Below are 26,977 nucleotides of genomic sequence, written 5' to 3'. Positions count from 1 at the left end.
CTTGTTTTCTTTTTTCTTTCTCAGCAGGTGATCCAGGTGATTGATATATGCATTTTTTTATTTCTTTTTTTTTTTTCTGCTCATTCTGTTGGTTTTTGTTTTTTGCCCTTCTCCCCCGTCCCTCTTCTCAGCTGTTTCTGAAAATAAAATAAACAATAAAAGGTGAATCAAATGGACCATTACGGCAAGGCTGGGATGGTCAATTTGGTAAAGTAAATCCGTTGGGCATCTTTCTTTGCCTTTAGACAACAATTCTGATGGCAAAAGAGCCAAACGGGACAGGCAAAAAAAAAGAAAAAAAAAAAAGAATTCGACACTTTAAATCAGGTCCAGATTGTTAGAGGCTTCACCTGAGCATTATGTATAAAAATGGCTATAATTCCTAAACAGTTAATTCAATACTTTTATTTAATCCCCTTCATTGAAGCCGAAATTCATCATTCACAACTTTATAAGCATTATTATTACAAAAGTAAAATAAGAATAATAATAATAAAAAAAAAAGAGACAAAAAAAAACAAACCACACATATAATGCATATTTAGCCACCTGGATGTTTCTGATTGCGATTTTAGTTCAATTATTGTCATTATTAAGCCTGTTTTTGTTAGATGTTATAAGTGTGTAGTATGTGTGTATCATAAATGTGTTTTAGGCGCCATAAATGCTAGCATGAATATATACTCCTTGCTAGCTTGGACGTTGTGTTGGGTTGAGCTAACTCTCTTCCCCACTGTTTGTATTCTTTTACCTTTTTTATCAGGTATGTCGGATTTCATGTTGTTGTTTTTGTTTTATCTTATGTCAAATATGTTACGTGTAAATGCATACTTTATGTTTAATGTAAAAATAAATGCCGCGCCCTTTTCTACCTGCGTGCGGTAGTACCTCCTGCCACGAGTTCCCAGAATCCTTTGCGGTTTTACCCCTGAATGACGTCACATTTTCAATCTCCATCTTCAATCCCCTGTGGGAGAGGAGCTGGAGTGGGCAAATTATTTACTTGGAGGTCTTTCTTTCTTTTACCTTTTTTATCCGACACAACGCAGAATCACACCGGTTACACTACATGTTTCATGTGTTCTCTCAGTACAAACGCATGCGTGTAGGCACACACAAACATGTTTCATGTGTTCTGAGTTTTTACAAAAGATATCTTATTAAACTGACAGAACAAAGACCCATTTAGACTGCTACGCTGTATGTGACACACTATTTCAGTTATTGAAGCTGAAAGGTTGCGTATTTACAGGTCTTGTACCCAAGCTCAAAGATGTGTCAAACAGAGAAAGAAGCCCAGCGTATTTTATAATATGACTTGCAAATGAGCTATGAATGAGACCATGCTGCATCTCCATTAACAACCACAGGCATGTAAATCCTCACTGTGGTGCTGTAGGCTTGTGTCATCCCCCCCCCCTTATGTTTTCTTGAGGTTCTCAGCTTTTTTGACACTTCTGTTTTCTGTCTGTGCTTTAATTTACTCACCACATATCTGGGTTTTATCAGGGGAGATTTCTTTGTTAGTCGACCAAGTATGAAATAGCAATAGGGTAAAAATTGTATAATAGAGCGTAGTGCTTATAATCAAACTCTACGAATACTCTGTCTTAAATATATATTTTAAAACAAATCCATAATAAAGAGAAAGTTTCCAGCTTAGTCTTCTACATAGTTTATTTTGGACTTCAGCGCCACTATGTGGTTGTTTCTACGGTCGCATTTACTCCTTGACGAATGATTGGCCACCATTTGTGCCAATCTAGCGGTCAATAGGCGGGTCTTGAGGGTCTGTTTCTTCGTATCGTAAAGCTATTGGTTAAAATTTCTCCTTCCTACGTTGTGATTGGCCGTGTTCCAGTTTGGAGGCGGGTGGAACCTTCCAGAGTTGGGCGTAGCAGGAATTGAGGTTATAATTTTCTGGCAAACCCACAGATCTAGGCTACATGCACCATTTTCACTGCTATTATAATCAAGTAGTCATGAATACTTCCGGTTAATTGTAGATACAAAGATCAAAGGCCTTTTCAGCACCATCGAGGAAAATATACATAATCTGTAAGTAACTATGGCAACCTTGCCGTCTGTCTCAGGGTCCCGAGTGAGTCCAACGTGACTCTGCTAGCCGCCCAGTGGCTAACGTAGCTAGCTACTCTAAACTACACAGCTAAAAAATGGTTATTTAAAATTATACGATCACAGCTAATATGACGAATAAACACGAGAGACCAAGCATATATGTAAAATTTAACTTCAGACAGGATTAATATCAGAGAAGGGCTTAAGTAGCTACTATCGGTGGAAAAGGAGCAGTTTTTTGGAAGTCTTTGTGGTTGTTTGACTATTGACTTAAATTTGTTTGCAGCTATGAGATGGCGTATGAGCTTCAGTCCCGTTGGCTGAATGGGTCACGTTATTTTTTATTCCTGTTTTCAGTGTTTGATTAATACCCGAGTCCAAGGAGACAGGAAAATGGACAGCGGAGTGACAGTAATAACCAATCCCACGGTGAATGTGCGCTTAACAAGCACCCTCTCCTCCTTCGAGGTGCAGCGCAGGTTCAACAGAGGGATCAGTATAGCAGAACTGAAGGTGAGACAGCATACAGCGCACCACTAAAACCCTCAAGGATGGGTCTGTTGTTGGGTTTTCTCTTTGTTAACATATCTGTTGATATTGAAATAACACATTCAATTGATAACGTCACCTCTTTTGTGTTACATGAACTATTTGCAACGTTGCATTCAGGGAAAGTTGGAGATGATTATGGGTGCACCGGCCTCCTGCATGGACCTGGAGTTATTCAGCATATCTGACAAGTTCCTGCAAAAAATGAATGAGAATGAAGCTCTGCTAGGATCGTATCCTGTGGATGACGACTGCAGAATACACGTATGTCCCAGCTCTGTTGGGAGCTTCTTGTAATACTGTGGCTCAGATCACTGTGATGTTGGAGTAAATACAGGTTGAGACAGGTTTTTAGTTTATTTCACTTGAATTGAACGTGCTATCTGTCAAAGTTACTTTCACAGAGAGAGACATAATGACATATGCTGGCTGAATGATCAGCTTTAAATGTTTACTCTGAGAGGATTTATATAAAATTTTAGAACAATAATGTGTTCACTACACAACTTCTAACCTCAGTCAGAATTATACCACTTTGTTTTTAAGCATGTATATGAGGTCACGTAATGGATTAGTGTCTGATTCTTTAATGGAGATTCAGCTGTGGTAGTGTGTGGGGAGCTCTGGATTGTCTATCTATTGTTAATGGGTCAGTGTCAAAAGTACAACTATTCTGTAGGCCAGTCTCGATTGTGCTGCTGCTGGTCTGTTAGCCAGCCACAGAGAAGAGTGTTGCAACATACACAAAGTAGAAGGGAAACCAAGTTTTTAAAAACAATGAAAAGTATCCAATCCAGATACTCTTTGCATGCATCTCCTGTCCCCGATGAACTCCAATATTAGTTCCTTCCCTATTCATGCCCATTTGTCAACAAGTCACCATTGAACTGATGTGCAGTGTCATCCACGTCAAGCACTGTGCAGTTGGGAGTTTGGGGGGACTGCACGGGAGCATGTTTGCAAACTTCTCTCTGTGGACTCTTGTAGGGAAATACCTCAGAAAGGAGATTCAACTGCAGTACAATAAATTAAGCATAATCCAGTCATCTGAAACTCATGTACTGATGTATCAAAAAAATTAGAATATCATGGAAAAGTTAATTGCTTCTGTAAATTATTTCAAAAATTAAACATCTATTATCATTACATGTAAAGAGAAACGTTTTGCTGCATTTATTTTATTTTATTATTATAAGTTTGTTGATAATGGCTTGTAGCTTGTTGCAATCAGAAATCTCATATTGGAATATTTAATTTTGAGTAGTTGATGGAAGAACTTGGGAGAGCTTCACAAGGACCAAGACTCTAGCCAGTGCACTAAGCAACGTGTTTAATGTGGACATCATTTAAAAGCCATTCGTATATACTTGGGTTATCTTTGTCTAATATAATTTGTTGATAAACGTGTAAATGTAACAAATATGCAACAAATTAAGAAAGCACTGCAAGGGTGGGATTTTTCTATATTTTTTATTTTAGACAAAAATCCTTTAATTCCTACGACTAGACTAAACTGGTTTACATTTCAGCATAGTAACACTGGCATTACATGATTCTGGTTTAACAACACAGTTGAATATATTGGGATAGAGCATCCCTCTCTGGCATTGAATGGGGTTTTTAGTTAAGTGTCTGAATCCCAAATCTATTCACTCTGCATGCATCCAGAAACTTTGATGTCCAAAAATAAGAACTCTGCTGTGCAGATAGTGTTTTAATGATTGAAAAGGTAATAATCCTTTCCATTTAAATACACTAGCACTCACTTAAATTGTCCAGTAAGTGTAAAACTGATTTATTGTTAAACAACAATAATGTTACAATTACCACACTAACAACAGTAAACAAAAGATCATATCTAAGTTGCTAAAAGCTAAAGTTCTGGTGGCTTTTATAGGCTGTTACTAAGTCACAACAGCGTGACTTAATAATTGCTTGTCTTTCACGTTGTTTCTCTTACAGGTTGTTGATAGAAGTGGCGGGCAGATGGGCGAGTTCACTGATGTTTCCAAAGTGGAGAAATTTGAGCTCCCAGATGATGCTTATGATAAGAGAACAGGTACAGTATTTTTTATTTAAATAAATAAAAAAATAAGTCAGCTGAATGGGAAGTATGTCCATGATCGTTAGTTGCATTCTGCACTTGTTCTGTTTATGTTTTTTAAGCTAACTATTGATAGCTGGTTCCAATGTGGATGACTTACTTCATGAGAATGAAGATGAATAGACTTCAGTCTGTTTTGAAGAGCTTTGCATTTATCACAAACTGTGTCTTTCCTTCAGACACAGCCAGGTCATTTATGAAGAAGCAACGTGTGGGTCGCTACAATGAGGAAGAAATGGCCAAGAAGAAGGCGGAGAATGCTGCACGGGAAGAGGAGCAGAAGGCTGCTGCCGATGCCATTGCTGTTGGCAGCCGCTGCAAAGTGCAGGTCCCCGGTCAGCCCACGAAGCTTGGCACAGTCATGTATGTTGGTAAGTGTGGATAAAGCTGAGCTGGTTTACTTTGTGTAGGACATTAGTGTAAACCCTGTGCTGCTGAGGATTTTCTGTCCTGCAGAGCAGACTTTGCTGTCATTTATCTAAGGCCCATTCCCAAATCTGTGATGTCAGTGGAGGACAAACTTTTTTTTTAGTATGCTAAATATCACGTTTGGATTCTGCGTGTTTTGTCCATCCATCCATCCATCCATCCATCCATCCATCCGATTCCGCTTATACTTTTCAGGGTCGTGGGGGGCTCTGGAGCCTATCCCAGCTGTCTTATGGCGAGAGGCAGGGTACATGCTGGACAGGTCGCCAGTCTGTCGCAGGGCTAACACATTGACTCCCACATTCACACCTATGGGCAATTTATTGTTTCCAATTAACCTAACCCTACTGTTTTGTTTAATCTATTTTATTAGCAGGTTTTAAGTCTGCCTAGAAAATCTAATTACATTTCCTGTGAGGTGAACATGTTCTAGTTTAGTTTGAAAGCAGCTTTACCTGAGTACTAATGCCAAGTGTCACCCTCCAAAAACATAGCAAATAAAAGTGATTCAGTTTAGGTAGTTTGTTAACTTCAATAAGGTCCCCAAAGAGGTTATGTTGTTGTTAGCATTTCCATGCGTGCCATTCTTTCTGTCTGTACGATGGCTTAAAAAGTTTTGAATGAATTCTTCTAAAACTTCGTAGTGGTGTAGAGGGGGGGTCATGTTAACAATCCATTAAAACTGACATCTGCCAAGGTCTTCAAGGTTAACTTAATGATCATCAACTTTGTTGGTTGATAATTGACAAGAAGGCTTATAACTATGACAAGTCTGGTGTGTATTGTCAAACTATAGCAAGTACCGTATGCAGACTTAAAATAGTATGTCATGTTTGACAAAATGTGTTATTTTTACTGCACTACAAACTTCTAGGAAAATAAAATACTAGTTCCTTAAAAGTAAATACTTCCCAGAGAGTGAGCTGCTTTGGTGGGGGTTTGCACTTCTTTTTTCATATAATATCATTATTGTGAAGTCAAAGTCTTCCTAATATGCCCTGCTAGAGCTCAATAAGTGTTGCATTTCTTGCAGGAACAACAGATTTCAAGCCGGGCTACTGGGTGGGTGTGAAGTACGATGAACCACTGGGCAAACACAATGGAACGTAAGAGGGCCTTTTTCTGGCTTTGTTTTTAAATAATTCAAAGTTTCAGTGACGCTGGTCCTGATTTCTGACTCTGCCTTGTTTATTGTATCTCTGTAGTGTCGAAGGGAAGCAGTACTTTGAGTGCGAGAGCAAATACGGTGCGTTTGTGAAGCCCCTGAGTGTGACTGTGGGGGATTTCCCTGAGGACGACTACGGTTTAGACGAGATGTAGGTGTAGGGTAATTTCCAATAAACGAATTTCAAAAAAGGAGAGTCTATGGCTGACGCGTGTTCCTGGTTTCCAAAAGAAATGCTTCCAGTTGCATTATGATTTGAAGACTGTTTATTTATTACAAACTGAATATGTAACAATGAACTCCTTCCTAAAAAAGCATGAAGGTTCCAAAAAATAGCAGTTATCCAGAACTAGCTGTGCACACGGTCAGAAAACCGTGAGACTCCTAACCTCTCTGTCCATGCTCCTCCCCTTCCCTCTCACACAGGGTTTCATGCTACTATTGCACTTACATACTTAAAGTGAGAGGTACCCCCTTTTAGGTTCCAATCCCAAAACAGTGACTTAAAATTACTTTATGTAAACACATATATTTTCACATTTATTAATCCTGAAAAGATGACTTATGTAATGAATCTATGAATTATAAAACAAACATGAACTCAATCGTAAATAAAAATATAAAGCAGACGTCTGGCGCGTACAGTAGGACTGCAGTTTTCTGCCCCAACCTCGCACCTTTATCCGCTCACCAAGATGGTGCGTCATTTTAGTGTGGCAAATTAGAATTGTTTTGCCTGTGCTTCTCTGGAAGGCATGATCCTAAAGCACTCTCTCAGTAACTTGACAGACTTTTGGGTTCTCGTACCAACAGGCATTTCATAAGGTTGGGGATTTTTTTCTTTTTTGCAGCAAAATGAAGGTTTCTGTTGTTTGTTCCTTACTACAAACACTTCTGTTCAATTCATAGCGCTTCCTGTAATTGTACTTTATTTTTGTTCTCATGTTCAGTAAATGTCATTGTGTACAAAGATTATTGTATATAGCTGTTTATAGTTATCTGTAGTCTTTGCATTTCTTTTTTGGTTTAAAGACTGAGTTGCTGGTAGGAAAAAATCACCCTGCCACACTTTGACACTAAGATAAAAAGCGGCATTGTGTTACTAACTTTGTATAAGTGAGTTAAACCCGAGGTGCTTTTTCTTCCTGTCATTTAAGATTCTTGCTCGCTGGCAAATTTAATGTCTGACTCACAAGGATTTTGGCAGAAGAGGAAGAAACAGTAGATCCCATCTCACCAGATATATTTCCTACTCTTTTTCGTCGTACTTTGCAGTTAAAAATTTCCTCATAGACAAACCGTGCCTGAAATTTTTGTGCCAAAGTGTGCAAGGGTTGATATTCTTCTTTTTTCTTTAAAAGTTAAATTCGTTATTTTTGTTTGGACGTAGGATGTGCAACAGTCCAGATTTTAGCTTTCAGAGCAAAGATAAAATGTAATTTCCATTAATTTTTCTGTGACACGATTGTTCTTGTTAAACATTAAATTTGTGCGCTTGAATGTATCATGCATGTTTTTGAACCACTGGACTAAAAGAGCTTTCGCATTTAAAATTTGATGAGGCTCAATTTTACTATTTTCTTCACTGAGCAATTTGAATTTACTTAAAGCTCCAGTCACACATGCCTACAGACCGACCAGCGACCCACTGGCAACCCAAAAATATGACTTCGAGCAACCGCTAAATCACTGAAATTCAACTTTTCATTGGTTGGTGATGGAGAATGCATTTTTTTCTCTAGTGACCAGTGATTGCTCACTGATTGCTCAGCCTGAGCTCTACTGTATATAAACTGGATGTTTAAAAAAAATCTAAGCGTGAATCTAAAAACTATGAGTTTATTCCAGTTATTAGGTGAAACTTGTTACTCAAGTCTGAAACCTGAGATGGATTTTATATTGCATCAAAAAAAACAACCCCCCCCCCCCAAACATATTTTCAAGTCTTTAATTGCTGCAGTTTAATGTAAACACAGCATGTAAAATTTCACAGAGAACATAAGAATCAGAATACTTTATTAGTCCCAGAGGAAATTATTTAAATGTTAATAAGATTCACACTTGAGTAAACTCTGAAATAAACCTGGTTATGATTACCGCCTGTAGCACCCTTACCAATTGTTTTTGTGAAGTATACAAAGTACCTTCAGATGCATTTTGATCGTACATACTCGAAGGCCATCAAGTTAAAACACAAGGTAAAGCACAAAAAAAAAAAACTGTCCTCATTGTGCTCACAACACTCACTCTTGGACTGTGTTTCAAATGGCCTTATTTATGCTTTGTTTTATGTTACTGATCAAAACCTCTTCATGTCTTTGTCCTCTGTTGCTTATAGAACAAATGTAAAAGTCTTTTTAAGGAAATGTCACACATGGAAGATTGTCCAGGTGTTTTCTCTCTTCCTTAAAATCTGTGTCTATCTGAGGTACTGGTGTTATGTGCCAAAGCGTAATGATTAGAAATGAGAAGTGTTTACCAGTACACTTATAGCTTATTAAAGTGAGTGAATCTATTTGATTTGCAGTAATATTCATTTCTTATCATATGTCAATCTGGTTTCCATTTTGTTTTACAGCTTCTCCAGGCAATAGAAACTCACTCGACTCACATCAGTTCCTTCTTCAGCCCCTGGTACTATATTTTCTCAATTGTGTCTCTCATCAGGACCTCTGGCCACTTATTTTTGCCTTTCAGTGTATGCGGTCTCAGCTTTTATCCTCCATCCTGGTACTACATGCTGCAGCTTTGTACACAGTCTGCAACTTATCAGCTGTCCTGCCTCTATAAATCTGGGGCTTAGACCCTGTTCTTATGTTGCCATCATCAGAGCCTCTGTGCTGTCCTTTAGGCTTTTTCAAGCCATTAGTGGGATTTCTTGATGTGAGCCACTTCTATATGTCAATAGAACATCCCATACAGGGGTTCGTCCTTCAGTGATTGTTCCTGCTCTGTGTTTCTTCCTGGATCATGGCTCGACACTCACTAACCTCACTCCTCACCCTCCCTCTTTCTGCTGCTCATAGAGCCTCAGGGTGCAGGACTTCAGATGGAGATCTTAGTGCATTGCAAGGAGTTATTGTGTTTTGACATCCATGGTATCTATCTCCTCCTGTAGCCAGCTGGATAGTGTAGTGACAACAATGCTCTCTTTGGAACAGTAGGTCAGGGTTTCAAATCCCAGCTCTGGTAAGGGTCTTTGGGCTAAACTCCCATGCAATCCAAACTCACTTTAGAGTATGAGCGACAGATACATAACTAAAGACATACTGACTTGGAAATCCCCTAGCTTAACAGTATGACAAGTGGACTGAGAAGCTATAATAAGACATACATGGACAAGGACTGACAGCATGTAATTAATGGCTATGACCCAATTAGAGAGGTTATATGCAACACCTGTGAGAACTATGGATGGATGAATAGAAAGATAACACCAATGATGAGAAGCAAGCTTTTATTTTGGTGTACTTTTTGCTGATTAGCAATTCAAAATTTAAACTCCTTTTCTAAAAAATGTTTATTTTCTCAGTTTGGAGTTATTTTTTCAGAAGTCCAAATTTTGCGATAATAACCCGAAATTTAGCCTTGTGGATAGTATGTCTTTATCCTCCCCACTTTCGGAAATAAACTTCTATTTAATGCTGCAATAACCATAAAAAATCTACTAAGTCATTCATTAGGTGATAAAATAATCTTTTTATTATTAATTAACTATTTATTTATTTATTTTTTCATTTTATTGTTACATGATCGAACATTCCTGACGAAGTGTGTCACGGGGTTTCGCCGGCCCCGCCCAAAAAACAGAAAAAAAGATCACCTGACTTTATTCATCGCATTTTCGATCACTTCTCTGAAGACGTAACTACAGTCTTCTCGCGAGAGTACGCGCAGTTTCCCAGCCAGCAGTGTGGTGCGCTTGTAGAGACGAAGAAAGATGGCGACGCAGGAGAGCGGAGTAACCAAAGCTACCGTGAGCAACGGCGAGGTAAAAATGAATGACACTGTTACTGGGTTTTTCACTTTTAACGCGCGAGGCAGAGGAAGTTGGTTGGTTTGTGTGAAGCTCGCGTGTGGGGGTGCGCTGACATTTAAACGTGATCACAGTCGATACACGAGCCACAGTGACGTTGTCAGTGCCGGGTGGTTTTAAAACGACCCCCCTCCTGGCGCTAACGATGTGTAGAGAAATCCCGACGGTAAGCGGCGAGAAGGCCGATGTTGAAGTTGAAATCTCACTTGAAATCACACTGTAACCTCCAACGGACTCGGTAATTAACCGACTGCCGGTGTGCTGAAGTGAGCCGAGTGAGTGCTGGCGTGTGTCAGTTAGCTTATCACAAGGCCTGAACCTGAACAACGCAGCTTGTCTTGCTTAACAAGGCCAGTCTCAAGCCCCTCTCGCACATTTCTCACCTCATGCTAAAACCTTCCAGCTACTGTCTACTTAGATATTTCAAGAAAACTTTTGACTCGAGGTGCATTTTCGAAATCCCCTAAAGGGAAAAAAAAAATGCATATAAACATCCTATTCACCTGAGAGCTTTTTAACACGGATAGAGTGGATGAATCAGGTGTAGCCGTCGTCAAATGTAGCCAACCATGAAAAATGCTCCTAAAATTGTCTTGTTAGCACTGGAGCCTTAATGAGGGCAGTAGCTAGCAGTTATTTTCCAAAGTCGAAAATGCTTATCACAAGCTGCTAGAGGTCATTGTGAATCATCGCTCTCTTTTTAGATGGCTAAACATTACTCTTCCGTTTGCTCAATCCTCAAAAATGTGTAGTGACACAAATACTGAATACAGGAGCATGACTGTAAAGATTGTAAATGCGTATCCATTCTCTATTGAAGACTGACACAGTCAATGATTGGCTTTTTATGATTCAATCTAAAGTATTGATAGCAACTAATGTATTGTTTATCGAGTACAGTTGCATAGCAGAGATTTTACCCATTTGAAATCGGAAATGTACTGGTTCTTATATAGCTATATTTCTTATATTCTACTCTCCTTGATGAATGCATTGTCAGTAACTCAGGGTTCAGTATCTTGCCCAAAGATACGTTTGAACGCAGAGTGGAGCCAGGGATCAAACCATCAGCTCCAGATGACCTGCTCCAAGCAGTCACAGGGTGAGAGGCAGATCGACAGTGTATTGTAAGGCTAACACAGAGAGACATAGAACCACACATGTCTATGGCAAAGAATCACCAATTAATTTAACTGCAGGCAATGCAAACTCAACACAGAGAGACCCCAGGTGGCCAAGGTGCATCTTCCTGTTACGCCACTGTGCTAACCACTGTACTACCATGCCGCCTGATTCCAAATAAAAATGACTGTGTATCTGTATTGTCATCTTTTGCTACATGTTTTCTGTCTCAAAGAGAGAGAAAAAAAAAAGCTTTCTTCTGTGCTTGAAATTCTGTGAATACACACATGTCAGAAACTAGGGTGAGGGTAACGCATACACAAAGTGTTTCTTCTGTAATAAAATTGCTCTGTCAAGATAAATGTGCTGTTGTTTTTAGAGTGAGCCCTAACGGGTCTCTTGAGGGCCACTACTAGGTGAATCTGTTGATTGAATTGCTTGTAATGGGGTGGGGGTGGGGGGTTACTGATGAGTTAATAACACTGATTATCTTGTCAGTGAGTGAACAATGAGCTCCTAAAATAAGTTTGTTGAAAGAAGGAATAAAAAGTGTGAGGATCTGAGTGACTTTGATGTGGGCAGATGTCTGGGAGTATCTCTGTAGGGTGCTAGCTGTATGCAGTTGTTAGTACATAGAAAAAGTGATGAGAGGAATGTCAACCAGTGACCCGATGGAGAACTGTCCACTGGTCCAATACAGAGAAGATTTCTGTATGCCAGCTTGTTGTTTAGCTCCAGGCTTGTCAGCTCAGTAGCCCCTTAGATAGTTGACCATGGGTTTGGACCATAAAAATCTGGAAGGTGGTTTGAGGAAGTATCATTATATTTATACGATGTGGAGGACTGGGTACGGTTACAGCAATTAACTGGGGAAGAGGTAGAAGCAGGATATACTGTTTGGGGGTTGGAGGAGGGAAGAGAAGAGTGAAGTGTCAGAGTGATGCTCCCGGTTTGACTCTCTGGTAACCTTGGATCCTGGTATTCGTGTGTGCTGCTTTGACAAGTACTACATACCTAAACATTAGGGACCTTGGGTAGCAGTGATTGAATGAAATCTATCACAGGCCAAGGTGGTCAAAAGAAAAACAAAACCTTTGAGCACATCCTGTTGTACCAGCCCAGATTTCAGTGCAGGGAGAGTTTTGATATATATACACACACACACACACGTCATTTTTCACCCTGTCCTCCTTTACATGCAGCTGCATTGAGAGTTCTAGTATGCAGCTACTATATTCAAGTTCAACACTTATATATCAACCCCACGTCCTTTATCTGCTGACTGTATCATAGAATAAATGAGGGAAACGGCCTCATCTGGCGCAGCTGCTTATCAGCCAACTGTCCAGTTACATTGAGGGTCTGAGCCTCTGGGGAACTATCTATAAAAATTTCTGTATTACCAAAATAGTTAGCATGGTATCTTTGTGAAACCCCTTGAATTAAGGCACTAAAGTCTGCCATGTTGATTGTTTGATATCAAAACCACTGTGGTGGTGTACAGAGTGTGTTATTGTCCTGATATTGATATACTGCATTGTTTGAGCTGGCATGTAGGAGATAATGTCACCATGTTAGAGACACATTACCAGAGCCTGTGAACAATTGACTTATGTGAGTGCTTAATGTTAGACTCTGTGATAAATTAAGGATCTGCTGTGAACCAAGAATAGGTGGTTAATTGTTAATCTTTGTTTCAGAGGGTGTAAATTGTAAATGATTATCCTAAGCTGGAAGAGAGAGGCTCAACAATAAAAACAGGTTATCAGGGGATCTATCTGTGTAATGGTTATTATGTTGATCCCATCAAGACTCTAAGATCCTTGTCTGTTTAGCGAATTGCTTCTATTTTAACGCAGCAGGAAAAGTACTGGGCACTGAGGGTGAAAGGACCTATTTTGAGCCAATCCGTGTCCTTGAAACGGTCTGATTATGATGTTGTTAGGTCAGTGTTTTAACAAAAACTTAAAAAAATTTCAAAACTGATGGTAATCTGTTTAAACATAAAACATTTTTTTTGCCTCAAGTCATGTTTTGTTTCTGCTGGCTGACTGCTGGTTGGTGACAACAGGGGAGATTAGATGTTTAGATAGTGAATGAGTCTCATGACTTGGCATGTGTTTGTCTATTGTGTCACTTGAATAGAGGGTGGCCTTGCCACAGGGGTGGTGGGGGTTACATGGACATGGAGAAACTTGGAAAAAAAATGAATTAAAGGGCAAACGTATGACAGATTTCACTGAAACCAGGGGAAGTTGCATAATCATGCTGACACTGTTATCAAAGGTTTTGAAACCAGGGGTTCCCAAAATGGGTTGTCTTCATTCAAAATCAGGTGTGCCATAGGATTTTGTAAATGGTGGTTCATTAAATATAAAAATGTGAATGTTTTAAGACTCTACTACTTTATTAAAAGAGAGAAATTTAGAGAGGTGTTTGTTTTTTCCATATAGGTAATACTGATCTGACCCACTTGAGATCAGATTGGGCTGTGTGTGGCTCTTAAGCTAAAATGAGTTTGACTCTCCTGCTCTGTTAGGTCAACAGGTCACAATAGGTAAATAGGGATTTGCCAATATTATTATTATTATTATTTTAAGTGATGTTTATTCTGTAGCAGAGTTTTTGTTTGTTATGTAGCTTCTTTTAGCTGCTCTGTTATTCACACAGGGTCATCACAGGTAGTATCTCCACATGTTTGATTTAGATTTATTTATTTATTTTTTTTTTTTTAATGCCCAGGGCCTTTCCTAACCCAAGCCCAAAGAGAATCTTCTCCTCTCAGTATCAAACTGGGGATCCTCTGCTTAAACAGCTGCTTTTTAGGTCTTTCATGTTTGTTACTTGCTATTAAGATTTAAGTGCATCAGTGAGCGACAAATCCGCTGTTCTTATTTAAAAAGTTAAAATGCAAAGGTCGAGGTGTAGTTAACTCTTAAGGCCATGTAATAAAAGACCCAGAAGAACTGCGGTTTGTCACCGTAACTGCACCTTTTAGTCTTTACAGCTGCACTACATCGTACTGTATGTTCTTTGTTTTGGCTGCAGATTGAGGAAGAATTCTTGAATAAATCATATCACCACTTTAGGCTTTCAGGAAAGTACATTGGGTCTCTGGATATTTTTACTGTCAATAAAGCTCTTTATTTTTAACATCCTTTCTTACGTTGTGCCGTTGCTGCGTCATCTTTGTGACTATCTTTGACCCTGTCTGTATGTTTCATTTCAGGTAAGCAGCAATGGGACTGCTGCAACAACAGATGGCCAGACTGTGCAGACAGCTGGAAATGCACAGGACCCTCAACAGCAACAGCAGCAACAGCAAGCTCCTAATGCATGGCAGGTCATTAAAGGAGTTCTCTTCAGGTGACTTATTGCATTTTTTTTTTTCTTCTGTTTACCAGCACACAGATAATCATTCGCTCTGTGGGCTGGCTGTGAGTTTAATGACCAACCAAATGTGTTATGCCACAGTGGTGTCAGAGTGAATGTAAATGGTAAGGTAATAATAAAGGTGTGAGCTGCTGCTGGAGTATACTGTAAAGTTTGCGGTCTACATTGTTTAGTTTCATTGTGGGGTTTTTTTTTGTGCAGCATAAATAATTAAGAGGAAACTAGTGATGGATCATTGTGTCTTTCCAAATACTGTCTCACACACAGTGGGACTGAAACAATAATTCAAACCAGGAATTGAACTTTATTCAAGGCCACTAAAAAATAGATTATAGTCTGTTGTGGATATGGTCACGGACAGATGGAGACGTGACATCCGAGCAGTCATTCCTGTTATCCGTCTTTGATGTCCGCTTAAAGTCTGTCACATGGGGAGCATGTGTATCCAAAAAAACAGGCGTGCATGGGGACGTCCACACAGAATGTTGAGCTGACGAAATTTGTCATTGGTACACAAGCGAACCTATAGCGGACACATAAAGTATAGTCCATGCCTAATGCCAGACTCGCATGTTAAAATCTTTCTGTGTGTGTCACCTCTTCTGCCACTATGAGCGCAGGGCACTCCACAAGCTGTTTAGTTACCTGCTACCACTGATGTTGCTGCTGTAGCTAGGTGAGGTGGAGTAACACAAACTAGGCTGTCCATACTGCTTTGGTTGGCACTGCCAGTTTTATTTCTTTCCCTAGAAATTACTACCTCCTTTGCCGTTACTTCACGCACATTGTGAAAGATGCATGATTGATTGAGGAGCAATGTGTTGACTTCCTTAACAATTTTATGCCAGTATAAGTGACTAATCTCTCACAGTGACCTTTGTAACAGTCAGAAATTTTGCAGCAGGCTTTTCAGTAAGTTTCCTCCTGACTGCATGATTTATTTATTTTTTTATTTATGACTTTTTGGTCCAAGTTCGTAAATAAGGTAAAATCCATGTATGCATGATCACAAAAACTTAGTACGTGTTATGAAGTGTGCAGGACCTTTTTTTTTTTTTTTTTCTTTCTTTCTTCTATAGTCAAATTAATAGTTGACTTACTCTGAGTGTGAGAGCTTTGTAGGAATATCAGTTCAGTTTGATTTATATAAATCCAATTCACAACAACAGTTGCCTCAAGGTGCTTTTTATGGTGGGTACCTGTGCTGTAACGGCTAGCTGTCTGATGGCCATTATCCAGCTATGGAGGAGCTCAGCTTTGATTTCAGTATCATTGTACACTCTTTGAAGAGTTTAGCAGTTTTACATTTTTTGAAATGTTCCTGTATAATAAAAATGTACGGTACATTAGGGTAAGTGCTCATTTAAAAAAAAAAAGCTGGACCAGAGTAGTACTTTTTTGGCACCTTGTTTGAATAACAGGCTTTGGCTGCTTTTCCTACCTTTGGCAACTGCTCAAGCAGAAGAAGAGGCCCATTTATAAGATTAAGAAGATTATATTGCAATAATCAGTTAAAACCCTTCAGTTAAAATCTTTGGCACTGAATATTTGAACACATTTCAGGATCATGATTTGGAAACACGAGTGTTATGATGGTATATACGTTTTCTTAATTTATGTTGCTGTTTCCTGTGGTTGTAAGATCGCAAGTGCAATAAAAACAACCCATTTGCTCTACTTCAGTAAAAATAATTATTTCACTTTTCTCTGTAAGTGCATTTTAGTATATGGTGGGTCAAGGAAAAAATGAAAATGGTCACATCTGTCACATATAGTAAACTGACCCTCCACTGTATGGTGTGTTGTATATGTCACTAGTACATGGACTCTTAAAGGAGTTTTTATGGGCAGCTGTGTGCCACTCCCCTGCTGGCCTGCTCTCAAACTTAGTTTCAACAAAGAAATTTGTAATTGTATTTATTTGTGGCTTGATTGGGGCATTTTCTATCAGGGGAAGCACACAGTGTCCTCTCACACGCCTTGATATAGATTTAATTACTTAACACTGCAAAATCCATGGAGGCAGCTGTCCTTGGGTGTGGTTGGCGATCATGATGGATGTGTTCTACTGTGCAAGAAGCAATCACAGTAGTCAGATGAACTGGTCATGGGGGTCAAACGTGTTCGGGTATGATCTGTGTGAGCAGAGTGTAAGGGAGGTTTGGCATACTGGGTCCAGTCAATAATCGACACACTTCCCCCTCAGCCACACAGACTAAGTAACATGGAGTAAGGACAGAGAGCGTTTTCACATTAGAGATCTGCATTAAAATATCAGACACAAAATCCATTATTTCTGTTAGTTAGAACAACACAAAAGGAAAGAGGTGCTGTGAATATTCACTTAAAATCACAAACACACAAAGTTAGGGTGGATACAAATGAAAAATTATTTGTTGAAATATTCTGCAGCATTTTCTTTCTTCTTTTGTCTTTGTAGATTATTCTAGTTTGACTCATCACCCTTGTGTGAGGCAGGAAAACAGTTTCTTTGAAATGTAATGCAGTTAGACTGGTTAAACTTTAATCTGATTAGCTTCCTTGCAGTTTAACTCGCCTGCAGCAGCTCTTTTTATTTAGAGATGGTTGAAATAAATAACCTTGTCTAAGAATTTGAACAGTTTTTAAAGTGTTAGTGACTCGATTCATTTCCCACTTCTCTTTTCCTCTTTTATGTTTTTGTTTCTCACTTATTTTCTTTTAATTCCTTGTTAGTTAAACCTTGTTTTCCTCTGACTGTGATTGCATTTGTTTCACCAGAATCTTCATAATCTGGGCGATCAGTAGCTGGTTCCGCCGAGGGCCATCCACTCCTGACCCCAGCACACCAGCCGGTGCCCCCAGGGTACCCAGCAGGAACCTCTTCCCCAAAGACACTCTCATGGTATTACACTGTCCCCTTTTCCTTTCCTTTATCTACCTCGTCAGCTGCATAATTGTTTATTTACCACACAGCAAACCAGTTTTCTGACTGTTTCTAACTGTTTCAAAATGATAAACACCTTTATTATCTCTCTCTTTCTGCAGGATCTGTACGTGTACGTGTCCCAGGAGGAAGTCTTCTCTGACTTCAACAACACAGATGCCCTGTTCTGGTTCCACAGGGATCTGGTCTATGGAGACTGGACCACAGGGGAAGATGGTGATGGCTGCTACCAGCACTATAAGGAAATGGATATCCCAGAAGTAAGGATTACTATGGATGAATTGGGGGAGGGTGACAGACAGTAGTTGGACGGTGAGAAAGAACAGTTGTTAGTTTAGGAAATGTGACGGATGTTGATGAAGGACGGGAAAGTCCAGTTTATAGTGAAGTTTGCATATTTGAAAGCTGTTTATTTTTGTCTGATTTTCTTTTTCTTCCACTTTCTGTCTGATTGTAGAAAATACAGCAGAACGGCTCACTTTACATACACCTCTACTTCACTAAAAGTGGATTCCACCCAGACCCCAAACGAAAGGGGCAGTATCGCAGACTGGCAACAGTTCACGCAACCAGAAGTAAGCACCTGTGAAAAGCACACTCGCTTTAACATATTATCCTGTTGTTGTAATGTTTGTTTAAAGTGCTAAACTTTGCTTTTGAACTCTTTCAGTGCTGAATAAATATAAGCGAAGAAAGTTTCTGAAGACCAAGAATCTGCTCACAGGAGAGACGGAAGCAGACCCCGAGATGATCAAGGTTAAGATTATTATTTATCCTAAAAAGGAACTGAGTTCAGCGCAGAGAGCTTCATTACTTTAATTCCTAATGCATACTTCACATATTGCAAGTATGTGAAGTAATTTCTAGGGTTTTTTCAATTTCCAGTTAATGTATTTGAGGTAGTTGCCTTCACATTTTGCAGCAGAGGAAAAATAGACGAAGATCAAAGACTTTGGAAACTGAGAACCATTTATGGGCTCTCTCACAGTCTGTAAATGATTGCCCTTTACCGACGTCTGAACAGAGGAACTTTGAAAACTCACAGTCAATGATTTTACCTTTCTTTATGTATATCTTTATTTGGTTGGTTGATCAAGTCACTTTTATTTTTAAAGCGCATTTAAAAAATAATGTAAACCAACCCAGAGTCCTTCTCTTTTGAGTGCTTTGCTGTTGGACAGGGCTTATTGTGAGTAGATGTAGATAAGTTGCAGTGCAGTTGAGCCCAAAGTGACTTTGCCTTTGTTTGTACTAGTAAGAAGTGTAGCAGCTGTGTGATGATCAGTTTGCAGTTACCAGATTAATATATTTTTGTTTGCACTGACACATTGGGTGTTTCCTCACAGCGAGCAGAGAGCCACGGTCCAGTGGAGATTATCTCACATTGGCACCCCAACCTCACTATCAATATGGTGGATGACCACACAGCCTGGGTGAAGGGCTCTGTTCCACCTCCTCTAGACCAGTGTAAGTATCGGAAGTATAATGTGACAGTTATTTATCCGTAGTTTATTTAAAGCTCTGGTTTATCTGACATTACTGCTCTTCTACCCTACCTTATATTAGATGTTAAGTTTGATGCAGTCAGTGGCGACTACTATCCCATTGTATACTTCAATGACTACTGGAACCTTCAGAAGGACTACTATCCCATCAACGAGACCCTAAAAAGCCTCCCGCTCCGCCTCAGTTATTGCCCGCTGTCCTTGTGGCGCTGGCAGCTGTATGCAGCCCAGAACGCTCGCTCACCCTGGAATTTCCTTCCTGAGGACACCTACGAGCAATCCGATGAAGACCAAGACTCAGTCAAGGTAAGGAGTCAAAGGTTACTGAGACGAAACTAAAGTTTTCCTCCTGCAAGTTGGGCTTTAATATTGGTGCTCATTTAGATGCTGTGATCTTATTTCACATATATTTAAAAGAAAGTCTACTTGAGTTGGTATGTGCCAGATGGAGAGGATTTCAAATGCTTTCTAGCAGATTACCTTTTACTTGAAAACAAAATGCAAGACGCGTGATGAGTGGAAACTGGCACTTCATACTTGAGTGACCTCTGCTTCGGGTGTAATGTGGGACTTTGTTATCTTGGTGTCCAAATACAGGCTACTCTAATTTTCAGTTGACACTGTATTAAAGCAAAATACTCGTAGTCCCAATCCCAAATACTTGGACAGGTGCACTTTAGTTATTTACAAAGCTGTCATGTACGCTGTTTCTAGGGTGATTAACTTCTGTAGCAACTGAACATATAGAAGATTCATTGTTTTATAAGCAAGCTGAGTTTAACAATAAAGTCTTTGTGAAGGTGGCCCTCCTGGAAACCAATCCATACCTGCTGGGACTCACCATCGTTGTCTCCATTGTGCACAGCATCTTTGAGTTTCTCGCCTTCAAGAACGGTAAGGTCGCAGCAGGTCTGTACTCAGGACTTCACATAACAGGAGGAGAATAGTTTGAACAGTGTGCGCCTACCCGAGTTTGACCTCAGCTCCGTCTTCTCCTCAGATATCCAGTTTTGGAACAGCAGACAGTCTCTAGAAGGTCTATCTGTGCGCTCCATCATATTTGGAGTATTTCAGTCTCTAGTGGTGCTGCTGTACATTCTGGACAACGAAACCAACTTTGTGGTGCAGGTCAGCGTCTTCATTGGCCTTCTCATTGACCTGTGGAAAATCACCAAGGTCATGGATGTCAAAGTAAGTTGAAAAACATTAGTTTTTTCTTGCAGGATGAGCAGCATTTGATTAAACTCTCTAACAGGCTCTTCCTTACCTTTTGCAGATGCTAAACTGTTTATTCATCGAGTGTCGTTTCCACCAGATTCTTAACTGTTGTTGTTTTTCTCTAGTTGGACAGAGAGAACAAATTCGTAGGAGTGTTCCCAAGATTGGTATTCAAAGATAAGTCGACTTATGTGGAGTCTTCAACCAAAATCTACGATGATGTAAGTGAAACCAACACCAGTCACATTCAGAATGGTGGCTGTAACAAATGCATTCACATGATTGTCTTCAGAACGGATGAAACATGATTAAATTGGTCTGTTTAAATGTTTATCTGACGGAAGCTTCTCTAAATATGTATCTCTCTGTAAGTTGCTTGGATATTTCTGATAAAAAGGATGAGTGACATCTTCTTTTCTTCATTATCTCATGAACAGATGGCCTTCAAGTACTTGTCATGGCTGCTCTACCCTCTGTTTGGCTGCTATGCGGTCTACAGTTTATTGTACGTAGAGCACAAAGGCTGGTACTCATGGGTACTCAGCATGCTCTATGGCTTCTTGTTAACCTTTGGTAAGTTGATCTGAAGCAGTTTTATACTCTGAGGTCTTAAAACTTAATCCACAGGCTGAAGGAACGTAAACTGTGCTGGATTTACTAACTATGAAATAAATGAAGAATACTGAAGTGTTCCTTAAAAGTTTGGTTTTTAGATATAATATTTTAAAGGTTATCTTAAAAGGATGATATGAATAGAAATGCAGAGCTACAGAGACAACGTTCTGAGATAAAGTTCATAAAAACCAAAACCGTTTCCTGAGTTTTTAGCATAAACATTTTAGAGATCCCTGGCATTAAAGTATTAGATGAATTGTGTGCTCTTCCTGGAACTGTTTGTTTCCTCTTTTCTTTCTGTGGGGTTGATTTTTACTCTGTCATCCAGCAGGTTTTTTCAGTTTTTTATGTTAATCTATTTTAAAGCCCAGAGAGGAGGCTGATTTATTTTGGTCTCTCTCGATTGCCTCGCCTCTGAGCTGCCGGACTCGCAGCTAATATTTTCATGCTTGCATCATGGTTAAGCATTCAATTCCCAGTAGCCTTAGCTAATGTGCTGTGTACCTGGTACACTCACTCGCGATGGTTCCTGCTGGTTAAATTACTGCCTGTGATATAGGAATTCTTAGTGTAATCTAATCTCCTTTTTCTGTCTTTTTTTTAAAGGTTTTATTACAATGACGCCACAGCTTTTCATCAACTATAAAATGAAGTCTGTAGCTCACCTCCCATGGAGGATGCTCACCTACAAGGCTCTCAATACCTTTATTGATGACCTTTTTGCCTTCGTAATCAAGATGCCAATGATGTACAGGATAGGATGCCTCAGAGATGGTGAGTTTTCTTTCAGATATTCATTAATGGTTTTTTTTTTTTTTTTTTAAGAACTATACCAGGATCAAAGAAAGCTAATCGCCTAAAACATCATTTTGCTTCCTCAGCCAGTGCAGCTTTGACTTTGTAGCATTAAGATGAGTGTTTTGTTGGAGGTGGTTTAAGATTTGCCTCATTCTCTAGAACGGTTTCCAGTTGACGTGGGTGGTTTTGTGCTTAAACAAAACCACGATCGTGGCTCAAGAGTTGGGAGTTCGCCTTGTAATCGGAAGGTTGCCGGTTCGAGCCCCGGCTTGGACAGTCTCGGTCGTTGTGTCTTTGGGCAAGACACTTCACCCGTTGCCTACTGGTCAGAGGGCCCGGTGGCGCCAGTGTCCGGCAGCCTCGCCTCTGTCAGTGCGCCCCAGGGTGGCTGTGGCTACATTGTAGCTTGCCATCACCAGTGTGTGAATGTGTGTGTGAATGGATATGTAAAGCGCTTTGGGGTCCTTAGGGACTAGTAAAGCGCTATATAAATACAGGCCATTTACCATTTAAACAAAATGCCGTCCTGATTTCTTTTATCGTGAGCGTATTGATCAAAAAGAAAATGTAGAATCACTGTCTCATACTGGAGGATTGTTTCTTTTCTTTTTTTAAATGTTTTTTTTAACTGTCATTCTTGGATCTTTGACAGCTGTTGGTTTTCATAATCCTCTAACTCCACCTAGTGTTAACTCACCAGATCTCAGTTTTGAACTTGGTGTGATCATTAATCATCATCCACAAAGGTCACCGTGCCGCCTCTCATGAAATATTTCTTTGACACAAGAAAAGCTTAAATTGTAGTTCTTCTCCTGCTGTACAGTTTATGTTAGTTCATACAGTTTGGTAATGAAGCACTGAGCCCTGCTGTGCAAACTGAAACCTACACACTTTGCAGTTAGGAAGCCTTTAAATAAAATCCCCTGCTTCACAAATTAAACAGCTACCACCTACAGTGTGTGGCCAGCCAGTCAATTAGATGTTAGGTGGGCGACACTAATGTGAATTTTCGTTTGCTGTCTGTGCTAAGTTGGACACGAAAAAGTGGTTTAGAGCAGCGCTCACATCAGCAAGAAGTCAAGTCAGTAACAACCAAACTGGGAGTAATGATTTGGTTGATATTCGCTTCACTGAGGACACTGATGTTGCTGCTAAGCAGATGATGGAGACCTGTCACATCTCTTTGAAACAACAAAGATGTCAATCATCAGCTCGTGCAGCCAGCTCTTAAACATTTTGTCATTTGATTTGTGAAATAATTGGAAAGTGAAAATTAGTGGGGTTAATTTGTGATTCTAAATGTCCCTGGGTGTGTATGTGAGTGTAAATGGTTGTCTGTTTAAGTGTGTTAGCCCTGTGACAGACCGGACATCTGTCCAGGGTGTACCCTGCCTCTGGGAGAGGCTCCAGCTCCCACACAACCCTGATAAGGATAAGAGGAAGAAAACGGATGGAGTGGAAAGATGTATCAAGTATATTCTACACTGAGTGTTGGTGAATTCATATATTCACTTAAACTAGGAGGACAGGTGTGGTTTATACTAAGCCCACTGTGTAACTTTGCTATATACTAGATGTACCTATTGAACGTTGCATTTGGACTTTCCAACAAGGGGAATTCTGTATGCAAGAAGGCTTAGTTATCTCTATATCAATTACAACAAAATGAAACTAAACGTTCTCGCTTGTGAGAAGAATAGAAAACTAAGCAGTAATCGACCACAAGGGACGCTTGTACTTAAGATTTCTCAGTTTAAAATAACAGGCTGTGGTAATACTGGTCTGTATACATGGGCAGGATGTTGTGCAACTGTTGCTTTAAAAGCATGTAGTAACCAAATCAGGTGACAAGCAAATCTTGTATTTAAAACAAAGACAGATGAGTTTGCACTGCATTGTGAGCATATTTGTTTCTGACTGGACCTCTACTGTACGTGAATACGTTCTCATCGCTCTGCTTGCAGTGCAGTTTTTGCCATCATAGCGTGTTCAGCTTTGATGGGAGATGATGTCAGTGCTTCACTTGTTTTTGATGCTTCTTAAGTAACATATTGGTCTCAATTCAGTTTTATTTATTTAGCTCTTTAAAAAAGTCTGGGGCTGGTTTCTCACTGGACCAAACTGTGTCCTCTCCTGCAGATGTGGTGTTCTTCATCTACCTTTACCAGCGCTGGATCTATCGAGTCGATCCCAACAGGGTCAACGAGTTCGGTACCAGCGGAGTAGACCACGCCCAGAACAACACAGCAGCCCCTGCCCCAGATGCCGCCTCCGCTGCAATCACAGACAAACCAGAAGGGGAGAAGAAGAATGATTAAGCGAGATCCCACCCTCATCTTCCTCCCTGGCTCTCACTGCTGGAGTGAAGAGGACTTGTGGAAAGTGGGGCATGGAGTGGAGTTGTTGTTTAGCTATCATGGATGCCGCTACCAAAACAGAAAAAAGAAAAAAAAAAATGCAGTTCAGCTGTTCCTTCTGGTTTCTTTGTGGATGCACAGAGAGTCATATTCAGTGTAGACTTGGTAAATTATTTCTGCTCCCCACCCACCCCTGCCCTCCGTTTTGCAGTTCAAGTGAAGTAAAACAAAACGTGATGTACTGTATTCTGTATGATATTTTTTTTTTTTTTTTCACTTCAGAGGGTAACAGTGTCTGGAAGTAGATGTTGGGAGGGGAACAGGTCGCAGTTGTGCTACTTTTTATTATTTTTATACAGAGGAAAAAGAGGCCAGGTGCAGCTTTTGTTCTTTGTGTAGATTCCTTTTCATTCCATGTGAGCACTCTGTTTCGGCTTGGTCGGAAACGGGTGAGTAGTGCTGGAAACTGGAAAGATCCTGAGCCGCAATGGAGGTTGGTGAAGAAGCGAGGTGGCGACTGGATGACCGTGCAGGACGTTACCCACGAGATAATGACTACTACCCTGAATTTTAAACAAATGGTTAATGTTCTAAACTTGAACATATAAAAAATAACAGCCTTGTTGGTATTAATATAAATATATTAATATTGTCAATGACTTAATTTTTGTTTTTCAGTCACTGATGCATTCTTTTGTATTTTCCTCAAACTGTACAGCCTCATGTTAATATTACCAATGTCAAACTGTTTAGCAATAGGTAATTTGCAAGTCTCATTTTTATTACCCCTCCCCTTCCCCTTCCTCAGCTGGTCATCTGACTTTTTGGATGGTTTCATCTTCACGCTCCAAAATCACTTTTGACGGACACAGCAGAGTCGAGCAGAGTCAGGCTTGTGCTGGAAGAGTTACAGTGTCTCTTTTTTTCTTTTTGAGTGCTGTAAATCCTGAAAGGATGAGGGGTTCCATGTTGGTACATATATTTTCAAGGATTCATGTTTATAGTAAAACTAAGTGTGATTTAAAATGTCTATGCAAAGTTGTTTTTGTTTTTGACACCTTTTTAAAATATTTGTTTTAGGTTTTAGGACAACATTTTTGCATGACACTTCATTTTGCACATTAATTTCTATTGATGTTACAGAAAATACAAATTGTGCTAACACGGCATCTACACTACTGAACTCTTTCATCTTTGTGTTATGAGTTGAGGTCCAATATTCAGCCAGTAACAGCCATCATAACATCCAGAACTCAAGGTCGTAGATTGGAGTTGAGGACAAACAAGCCAACAAAATACAGTGGCTTGCAAAAGTATTCGGGCCCCTTGAACTTTCCCACATTTTGTCACATTACAGCCACAAACATGAATCAATTTTATTGGAATTCCATGTGAAAGACCAACACAAAGTGGTGTACACGTGAGAAGTGGAATGAAAATCATACATGATACCAAACATTTTTTACAAATACATAACTGCAAAGTGGGGTGTGTGTAATTATTCAGCCCCCTTTGGTCTGAGTGCAGTCAGTTGCCCATAGACATTGCCTGATGAGTGCTAATGACTAAATAGAGTGCACCTGTGTGTAATCTAATGTCAGTACAAATACAGCTGCTCTGTGACGGCCTCAGAGGTTGTCTAAGAGAATATTGGGAGCAACAACACCATGAAGTCCAAAGAACACACCAGACAGGTCAGGGATAAAGTTATTGAGAAATTTAAAGCAGGCTTAGGCTACAAAAAGATTTCCCAAGCCTTGAACATCCCATGGAGCACTGTTCAAGCGATCATTCAGAAATGGAATATGGCACAACTGTAAACCTACCAAGACAAGGCCGTCCACCTAAACTCACAGGCCGAACAAGGAGAGCGCTGATCAGTAATGCAGCCAAGAGGCCCATGGTGACTCTGGACGAGCTGCAGAGATCTACAGCTCAGGTGGGGGAATCTGTCCACAGGACAGCTATTAGTCGTGCACTGCACAAAGTTGGCCTTTATGGAAGAGTGGCAAGAAGAAAGCCATTGTTAACAGAAAACCATAAGAAGTCCCGTTTGCAGTTTGCCACAAGCCATGTGGGGGACACAGCAAACATGTGGAAGAAGGTGCTCTGGTCAGATGAGACCAAAATGCAAAACGCTATGTGTGGCAGAAAACTAACACTGCACATCGCTCTGAACACACCATCCCCAGTGTCAAATATGATGGTGGCAGCATCATGCTCTGGGGGTGCTTCTCTTCAGCAGGGACAGGGAAGCTGGTCAGAGTTGATGGGAAGATGAATGGAGCCAAGTACAGGGCAATCTTGGAAGAAACCTCTTGGAGTCTGCAAAAGACTTGAGACTGGGGCGGAGGTTCACCTTCCAGCAGGACAACGACCCTAAACATAAAGCCAGGGCAACAATGGAATGGTTTAAAACAAAACATATCCATGTGTTAGTACGGCCCAGTCAAAGTCCAGATCTAAAACCAATCGAGAATCTGTGGCAAGATCTGAAAACTGCTGTTCACAAACGCTGTCCATCTAATCTGACTGAGCTGGAGCTGTTTTGCAAAGAATGGGAAAAGATTTCAGTCTCTAGACGTGCAAAGCTGGTAGAGACAGACCCTAAAAGACTGGCAGCTGTAATTGCAGCAAAAGGTGGTTCTACAAAGTATTGACTCAGGGGCTGAATAATTACA

The 26,977-nt window shown here is 40.0% G+C and overlaps 2 protein-coding genes across 3 annotated transcripts; both read left to right on the top strand.

Moving 5' to 3' along the window:
- Positions 1–1,846: 1,846 nt before the first annotated feature.
- On the top strand, positions 1,847–8,841 carry tbcb (tubulin folding cofactor B). 2 transcript variants are annotated; one of them, XM_026192079.1, is made up of 7 exons: positions 1,847–1,909; positions 2,437–2,592; positions 2,749–2,892; positions 4,591–4,687; positions 4,912–5,103; positions 6,195–6,267; positions 6,367–8,841. In XM_026192079.1, exons 2-7 carry the CDS (start codon positions 2,473–2,475, stop codon positions 6,479–6,481), a joined length of 741 nt encoding a protein of 246 aa, XP_026047864.1. In that variant the 5' UTR covers positions 1,847–1,909; positions 2,437–2,472; the 3' UTR covers positions 6,482–8,841. The 2 variants fall into 2 exon arrangements, with proteins under 2 accessions (XP_026047864.1, XP_026047863.1); XM_026192078.1 differs by lacking the exon at positions 1,847–1,909 and adding an exon at positions 1,916–2,058.
- A 1,302-nt stretch (positions 8,842–10,143) lies between these two features.
- clptm1 (CLPTM1 regulator of GABA type A receptor forward trafficking) lies at positions 10,144–25,334 on the top strand. The gene is made up of 14 exons (XM_026192077.1): positions 10,144–10,317; positions 14,714–14,850; positions 17,638–17,761; positions 17,905–18,063; positions 18,261–18,378; positions 18,474–18,559; positions 19,150–19,270; positions 19,370–19,614; positions 20,109–20,202; positions 20,309–20,499; positions 20,652–20,747; positions 20,964–21,099; positions 21,748–21,915; positions 24,079–25,334. Exons 1-14 carry the CDS (start codon positions 10,267–10,269, stop codon positions 24,255–24,257), a joined length of 1,905 nt encoding a protein of 634 aa, XP_026047862.1. The 5' UTR covers positions 10,144–10,266; the 3' UTR covers positions 24,258–25,334.
- Positions 25,335–26,977: the final 1,643 nt, after the last annotated feature.

This window comes from Astatotilapia calliptera, chromosome 14 (assembly GCF_900246225.1).
Source record: "Astatotilapia calliptera chromosome 14, fAstCal1.2, whole genome shotgun sequence".
Taxonomy (NCBI): Eukaryota; Metazoa; Chordata; class Actinopteri; order Cichliformes; family Cichlidae; genus Astatotilapia; species Astatotilapia calliptera.
The sequence above is the reverse complement of the archived record's forward strand: the minus strand, read 5'-3'. Positions and strand labels throughout refer to the sequence as shown.